We start from the raw sequence: 8,620 nt of genomic DNA, 5'->3' as shown, positions 1-8,620 counted from the left end.
TATTTTCTGAATTCTTACAATTTCCGAGATACCAGTTCATAGCAAATTGATTCTTATTATGGCGTAGGATATAGTAAATCTTATTGTCTAAAAATACAGGAAAAGATTTCATTTTAGATGATTATTTCATTAAAAGATTATTATTTTTTTTAACATTTTATTCAAGCGTTTCTTAAGACATTTGTTCAAAGAGATGTCAGGTTATAAAAAATTGAATCAACCTTCCCAAAGCTCCTTAACCTCTTGTTATTTTTGATAAATCAATAGCATTACGCAATATATACCGTGTGATTTCCCTAGACGATCTAGTAGTACTCTTCTTTACAACCTTCTTTCAAAACGAGAAACAAGAAGAGGATTTACCAAATATCATTGTCATCGAAGCGCAGAGACGCTCCGGTGATTCTTATCTCCATTCATCTCTCCGAGTGAAACTATTTGACGTCGCCTGGAATAGGCTCAGACAGTTTTGTCGGGGGTCCGTGTCGTCGACTGTAGCCAGCTCGCACGATCGTGAATGGAAAGACTCGTATAAAATCAAAGGGCCGACAGACTCTTCCTGCTTAGACGAGATCAATGAGATCTCGTTCAATAGAGAAGTTACCTTCTCGACCGCCGGCGCCGTATTACCCTTCAAAGTCACTGGAAAGTCATATAAGCCAACCGATGCAGCCTAACCTTTATCCACAGATAAAATAGGTTTCTCTTATTCCATCTGAATTTCTAAAGAAACCAAGACTTGATTTCAGTCTGGTTAAAAGCTTCGCTCGATTAAAGCCGTTTTTCAAGCAATAACCTACTTTGTGAATTTCATGCACGCGAATCCAAGTATGTATGCGGCAGAAATGAAGCTTTCGTGCATGTCTAATTGTAAGTTGATGCGAACCAATGCGCATGCGCCGAAATCCCATCACTTTGCGGACCCACATTGTGCCTTTTATTAAGGCGCCTTGTTTGTTTACTCTTCTCGAGCTAATTCTTCACTATTATTATCTACATTATTTTCACTGGCTAACAACTGGTTGGTCTGCAATTGACTAACCAATACAAATTTTTCGTTACGTGCATATATTCGAAAGAATTCGAAATTAAATTATCATGTATTACGGGCAGTTACGCTAGAGTGACACAAAGCAATCTGTGTTTGAATGCCTCCACTCGTGGACAATATCGATATAACCTAAATGCGATAAATCGCGAACGTTTGATTCGATTCATGGGAAATTTACGCGTTTTTGAATCGTCCCGAGTCGCACGCGAAATGCAGGTCAGAGAACCGTCTAATATTTATTGTTGAGATCGTGGGCTTGATCTTAATGGCACGGCGGCACGCGATTCTTTACCAACTATGCTCCTTAACTCCAGCTCTCGACCTTCTTCCCTATTCAACTAGCTCGAGCAGTGAAATTGACTCTGCATGCCTATGATTTTGGCAGGGAATGGGAGTCGAGTTCGTAGTGAATGCACATTGTGTATACGTGTTTTAGGTGGTTTGTGTGGGTTTGTTGCGGAGATTCGAGACATTTATTTAACCTCTTTATCATATTCGAGCCTGTGCAATATAACCATATCTTAAATGTAATAAGTTTTATTTTTTATTGCAAAGTTCTTGAAATATATAATGCACACAATAAGTGTATAATATTTTATATATATAAATTATATTTAAGAAGTTTGGGATAGTTTAAAGATGAAATAAATTGCTTTTTAAGTTTAATCTCTTACTTTCGACGAAATCAAGTTTCTCTGGAATTTGGTGGAGTTTAAGATTTGATATCGGTGTCGTAGGAGTTAGGTGACACTTTAAGGTGGAATAAATCTAGCGAGGAGTTTAAGGTGCGGCAAAGGAGCGTGGAATGTTGCAATAGAAATTTATTGCAGTGTTAGTGCATTGGTAGATTGATCAAATTTACGTGCAGCGTGGGTAACCAATGATAAATATTTTGCAATGTGTATAATTTCTCAGTAATCTGAGGCTTATAAAATCTATTGACAACTAATGGAAATTGTTGATTTAACAGATCAATTTTAAATTCCTCGTTAATCTAAATTTTTTTAATCCTATTTACAGCTAAACCTTACGACGAAAAATTAACGAAGTGGAATAAAAATGGCAGTGTGATTCTTCTCGTCGTGTATTGGTGTCACATCAAATTTAAGAGACAGTTTTACTTGCGGATGCTGCGTGTTACGTTGGTGAAGTCGACGAAAGCGCAAAATAGGAGCTCGTCCGAAATACACTAACGCGGAAGGTTAAATTTAACGCAAAAGGCTGAGAAGTTAGTTTAGAACTCGAAGTTTCATTGGTACGACGCTCTTGAAACGCATTCAAAGAGGTCGGCGACCTCGAAAGGGGATGAACGCAACTGTTTCGTGGGAATTTCTTATTGTGGCTTATTTGGATGAAGCTACTTTAAAATCAGCGCTGGATTCGTCTGTATTTTGCCCGGAAATCATAAAATGTTTAGGCCAGGCGACTCCATGTACAGAAAATGTTATGTCCACTTTTTACGTCCGCAGAATTCAACTCTTTACTACTATGCACTTCTTCTCCAAAAAAATATCGCGTTTCAATATTAAAAAAGTTTCAATAATATACTATCCATTAGAAGAATGATAACCTGATAACCTTACAAATTATTAGTATTAACAAATTCTTATTGTCGTATAGAAATGCCAACTATTGCTTTGGTAAAACAAACAAAGGAATTTTACAGGTAATTTTTACAAATTACAAGTCATCTTATAACGCAAAATACGACGTGTAAAATTGTCTCAATTTATTAATAGTATTAATAAATTATTATGATAAAAGATGCAGGAATCTTAGCCTCATGAGAAATTAGAGATGAAAATGAGTGGGAAAAGATGAATCACTGGTCCTCCTAAAAAGATGCAGTCCCATGGATGGATGGTTGTGCGAGTATTAAAGCAGCGCAAAACCGTTCCCCGAATTCTCATCCCGGACGTCGTACGACCAAAGACAAAAACAACTCACTCGAGGGCATTGCGGAGAGACATTCATCGAGGACACAATAGTATTATTCCAGGAAGTGCTAGTTCTTCCTAGATTCCGGTTACAATGTTCTTAACGCGTGGAAATTAGTCTTGACCAGGAAACATCTATAACGGCATGTATTTTCTGCCGTGATTGTAAATCTGTTTGGAACATGCGGTTTGTCCGTTAATCTATGCGCTGTTGTTCAATTGAGTCAATATTATTTGTTGGTAGATTAGTGTGTGCAAGAGCGCTTTATCCATTATTGACCAATTCGAGCACGTATTGGTAAATTTCACACCGGCAACTACGGTGAAATCGTTCGTGGTCGCTGGAAATTAGCAGTATCGTTTGCGGTCGTGAGCTGATTGACACTGCGTGAGCGGGGAATTATGTGAAGCAGCTTTGCTTTGTCGTTTCATGCATTTAATAGGTTTACGGCGGTGGACAGAGTTTGTAAAAAATAAAGACAAGGTAGAAAAAGATTATTTTTCATTTTTTACTATTAGATTATTTTAAAAGTGATCTTTTCAGTGAAATATGATTGACAAAAAATAAGATCTATAATTGAATCATTATAGAAAATAGAATAATATTGATAATAAAGAAATAAAAATCAATTATAGAATAACATATAATAATAATAATAACAATAATGTGGATAGACTTTATGTTTACTTTTATATGTATAATGATACTGTTTGATCCTTGAATTAAAGTTAAGATTAACGTTGCGATTATGATTATCCTTGGTCTGACTAAATATATTTGAAGTATCAATTACAGTAGAATTTTTGAAAGATTCTTGGCTGTTAAACAAATAACTGGTTCCTTTATTGTTAGGGAAGTGATACATTTACACTGTACATGAGAGTGTGTGTGTAAGGGTTAGAGGGCGTCAAGGACTTAGTGGAGACAAAAGACTGTTGTCAGATGTTAGAAGAATCTAGGATAGTCGGTTGGCGACCAGCATGCGTGCAAGACGTTCTTCAGAGAGTAATATAGATGTATAACTGTTGTGTGGGAAATATAGTCAATAATTTGTATTCCCAAATCCTCGAATTTCCTTAACATTTATATTTCGCTCAATTATCATAGAATCGTGAAACTGACTTTCACTTCAAATTTTGTTTGTTTCAGGAGTAACAAGTACCTGCAAAAATCATCCATCAGCCGGATATGTGCTGTCGGAGAGTTTTTCATTAGCATTCCCGTCTTTCTAACTGGTAAGAACCAATTCCTTCAATTTTGTCAACTTTAACCTTTTGAAAGATACTAGTACATAAGTTATACATTTAATTTTTCTTGAATTCAGGCATGAATCTAAAAGATACTGTGAACTATCTCTGAGTATATGAAATCAGTTTAGAAATCCAATGGAAATAAAGTTAATTTTAACGCCGAATAGTCATTATTTTTCTTAGAAAAATAAAAAATGATCGTCTTTTAGAGAAGTTTTAACAGATTAATTTATAAAGAGCTGAAACAGAATATTCATGTCATGCATGAATACGGCTGGTGGATGGATCGAGATCTAATCTAAAGTTTACGTTGTGTCATGCTAGTTTACACAGCTATCATTCGCTCGATCGATCGTTAAGCTGTTGAACTCGATTCAAGACGGACATTTTGACTCTGTTCAGAAGAAAACTGCGTTTTAATAAATTTGACGCAATAGAAATTATGATAGACTACAACGTTTTTTTAATTATATCATAAAATTTATTTATTTTTTTTTAATGTCATGTTAGAAACTTCAAATACTGTCCAAAACTTCGAACGTAATCGTTTTAGAAATTTTTAAATTACTTAACGACCAAAAATATTGAATTCTCTATTGTCTGAAGATAGATTCTCTATAATTTATGTAATTTATTCGTCGAGAATTGATATATAAAGACTTAAATAATAAATTAATTGAAAAATAATTTGCGACTAGTATTGAAAATTTCAATGAAAAGCATATGTATATAGTTTACGCTTCGAGAATTATATGTATTGAGAATATGTATTTGCGCTGATTCTTTGTCCCGCTTGTTATGGCATACGTGTTATAATGATCCTCTAACAATGCTTTCAGGTATGATATTGTATACATTAATCCAGTTTCATTCGACGCCGGTGTCACGTAAAATGGATACTTGGGTTGCGAGAGAAAAGAAAGCTGAGTCGTAGCCCAACTATTAATCCTCTTTTATCGAACTTTATTATGACTTCGGCACTTACAGTAGAAGAACGTTGAACAGAGAAAGGGGTGTTGTACAAGAACAGCAACTAGAACGAGAACTCCCCGGGCTGGATGAAGTCTCGGCTTATATACACCCTGGCTTGGGGATGTTGGGGGGTTTGGTGTGGATTCCAAGGAGTCCGAAAGTCGGGGTTGGGGCCTTATCTCTGGTGGGGACTAAGATGCGTCGCGGCGTTGGCGTCCGACAGTCGGGAGTCGATGTCTTTTCTCTGAGAGGTAATTGGTGTCACACCGGCAATCGTTACGTCGGTTTTCATAGGCCTTGGCATCGTGTTTTGTGGATGCGCAACGGTCCATAACGTCTTCGTGTGGCAGAGGGTAAGAACATATCGCTATTAAAAAAGAAAACGAACACGTTCAAACACGTCTAAATCATCTTTTATGTGTATTTTGCTCGGAAATCATTTTATCGTGAAATTTTGTTTTCAGAGTTACCATAATTTATCTGGTAGAGTTCATAAAAATTTTTCTGAAATCAATTACAAGCTTTTAGGAAACCAGGATTTTTCACATTTTTAAGAAGCGTTATAATTATATTGCTGATCTTTATTTTATTCGTGCGAAATTGAAAAGTACGTAAATGGCGCAAAATGCATAAAATGCGCTAAAATATACGTATATAAGAAAACAAATCTCGATTAAAATTTTATTTCTTTGATCATGTTCGTAAAACTACAAACTTGTATAAAAATACGCATTCTAGTTATAAGTGTTAAAACATTCGATCTAGTCCTTATCACATTCATGAAAACCTCCATTTAATCATTCGTTGTATCAACAAACATTCATATGCAAAACTTACCACCTACCACATCCTCCGCGTATTAATATAATCCCCCTTTATAAATTATACACTTTAGAGTGGACTGGTTGGGTCAGAGTGATATAAGCTTACAAGTTCTCGAGGAGTTCTACCGAAGTTACATTTACGTTTGCATAATTTCACCGAAAAAGATACTCTGTAGAATGACAGGTTCGTTTGTTTATGTGATCCGCGATCGCAACTATTTCAAGGGGATTTTATAAATAACCATACACACGATATTCAGTGTATTTTCGTATTCTCGTTTATTTTTGGGAGATTTGTAAAACTGTTGAACAAAATAATTGAGTAACGATTATTGTTACGCCGCCTAAAACATTTGCACGCCAGCCCGCGCGACCGGACAACAACCGCCTGCGTAACGTCACTTCGACCCTCAATAAACCTAAGGACCCACCATAACTTTCACTTCCCTGCATTGTTTCGCCATATGTCTTCAATCCGTTTGTCTTGAAGAATTTCTAAAGCTTAAAAATATTCTCGAAACACAGTCGGTTTTAGAGGTGTCCTTGGGCTTATTAGTCGCACTTAAAACACGGAGAAAGCGGGTATGCACCCATTAGGAAAATCCGAATAGCCCTGTAATAAAACAAGCTAGGTTTTTCTCACGCACACAGTCATCTACGCACCACGATGGTAGGAGACTCCCTACTCATCCCTTCGAGCAGTAGTGCAGGTCATGACCAATCGACACCGCGGTTCGTTACCCTCACTTTTCCTAACGAAAGTGGGACCAACGAATCCGCGTTCTTTAGGCACAGGGGCACACCCACACCGAACTTTTCTTCCGTAAAAAAAAAAGAGCGACAGACAGTCTACCAACTAACGCGGCAGTCTACACATAGCGCGAGAGTCGCATACTTCACGCAAATCTTTTGTCGGTTCTCGGTGTTGTCGAACATACATCTTCTCTCCTAAACATATCATAGTGCTAAGTCCATTGATACATTAATTTCCATTATAAGAGCCCTGCTCTAGCGTACATATCTATCGCATCTTCGTGCGACAAGTTGTTAACTATTTATTTCTCTACGTCAGTGTAATCTAAGTGTTGGAAATATATACTTTATAATTCTGTGAATCACAGTGTTATACAAGCTCAATCACCCCTTATTATCTCAACGGAAATCAGGGGATCGATCAATTCGTGGTGTCGATTGTTATAATCGTAACGGGGATTTACGACACCCGTTGACGTCTCTCCTCGCGATTACGTCCCCTCGCAATTGGTCGAATTTACAATTATATTTGCTGAGAAAAAGTCTTTTTCTCTGTACACCTCCTCCTACTTCAAGCATGTAGTATTGACAATAAGATTGATAATGGCTGAAAGTAATCCAAAAGAGTTTTCACCATGGTTATCGGTAACGAAAAAGATTTGAATCATCTTTAATACTTATTCGTAACTAGAATCATTTCAACTAAAATGTAAATTCTTATATTATAACTTTTTTAATTTGTTATGGCCCCTGACTACAACCTAACCTATCATTCTTATTTCGTAGGAGAAGACGAATGCCGTGAAGGCGTTAGCGCGCGAACAGTGCGAAGCGGCGGTACAGCTGCAGCGTCAGCAGCAGCTGCAACAGCACCAGACCCAGCACCAGCTACAACAGCAACAACAACTACGTGGCCCGTTAACCATCCACCATGCTGGCTGCCCAACGAAAGTCGGGCCCGTGACGAACCAACTAAATACCAGCCACGCAACGCACGGCCGAGCTGCACAGTACCAACACTATCATCACCATATCATCATCGACATGTGTCAATGTCTCCACCGCCCTTGTTGCTCTCATCACCAGCTCCGATCGCGGCGACGCGCAATCATCTGAACATGAGCGGACACAGAAACGTGGTTACGCCACCGGATACACCAGCAGATAGATCGCCACCGAGTCCTGGAAATAAGCTAAATAGATCGCAGCATTTGCCACGGGAAGCAACCGGCAGCGTCAGTCCTGGTCTTCCGGCTGCCACATTGGATCTAAGTAGCGCAGCAACCACCAATAGTCCGCATGAATTGTCCACGTTAGTTTAGAAATTTGGTCCGAACATTATATCTTCACATAGGATTGGAGATTAATAGTTGATAGTTAATTTACACATCGATCTTTTTATTTGTAAATTGGGTCGTGGTTTAGAGTTGGTTTGTAAAAATTCGGTCCTAATGGTTAAATGATGAATATTGATTAAGAATAATAGGCATTGATGTACCAATCTTTTTTTAACTTATATACTTGAGCGCACGCATTGGAGATTTCACTTTTATTCAGTGAAACAGCAACTTCATTACTCGCTTATTCAATACGGCAATTGCATATATTTCATGGACATTTTAACAAAGTTTTGAATAATTTCTAACGGTACAATTGTGATGAAGTGAAAAAAATCGTGATAAGAAACAGAGAGAAAAGTTGCTCGTTAATGAATATTGACCAGAAGTAAAGTAATTTCTAAAGAATATCCCGAAGACGTCGTAGATATTACGAAAGGAATGATTAATTTATACCCGCGTGTATCTTGCCATTACCATACTATTATTATTATT

The 8,620-nt window shown here is 37.3% G+C and overlaps 1 protein-coding gene across 4 annotated transcripts; it reads left to right on the top strand.

The window, feature by feature from the left end:
* The first annotated feature begins 5,402 nt into the window (after window positions 1-5,402).
* LOC117240763 lies at window positions 5,403-8,273 on the top strand. 4 transcript variants are annotated; one of them, XR_004494782.1, is made up of 2 exons: window positions 5,403-5,564; window positions 7,575-7,662. XR_004494782.1 is itself a non-coding variant. In XM_033506800.1 (2 exons), exons 1-2 carry the CDS (start codon window positions 6,213-6,215, stop codon window positions 8,108-8,110), a joined length of 543 nt encoding a protein of 180 aa, XP_033362691.1. In that variant the 5' UTR covers window positions 6,094-6,212; the 3' UTR covers window positions 8,111-8,273. The 4 variants fall into 4 exon arrangements, 2 of the variants coding, with proteins under 2 accessions (XP_033362691.1, XP_033362690.1); XM_033506800.1 differs by lacking the exon at window positions 5,403-5,564 and adding an exon at window positions 6,094-6,219 and having other exon boundaries at window positions 7,575-8,273; XR_004494783.1 differs by lacking the exon at window positions 5,403-5,564 and adding an exon at window positions 7,296-7,497 and having other exon boundaries at window positions 7,575-7,663.
* The last annotated feature ends 347 nt before the right edge of the window (window positions 8,274-8,620 follow it).

The sequence above is a fragment of the Bombus vosnesenskii genome, unplaced genomic scaffold, assembly GCF_011952255.1.
Source record: "Bombus vosnesenskii isolate JDL3184/JDL3185 unplaced genomic scaffold, Bvos_JDL3184-5_v1.1 scf7180000014873, whole genome shotgun sequence".
NCBI classification, from domain to species: Eukaryota; Metazoa; Arthropoda; class Insecta; order Hymenoptera; family Apidae; genus Bombus; species Bombus vosnesenskii.
The sequence above is the reverse complement of the archived record's forward strand: the minus strand, read 5'-3'. Positions and strand labels throughout refer to the sequence as shown.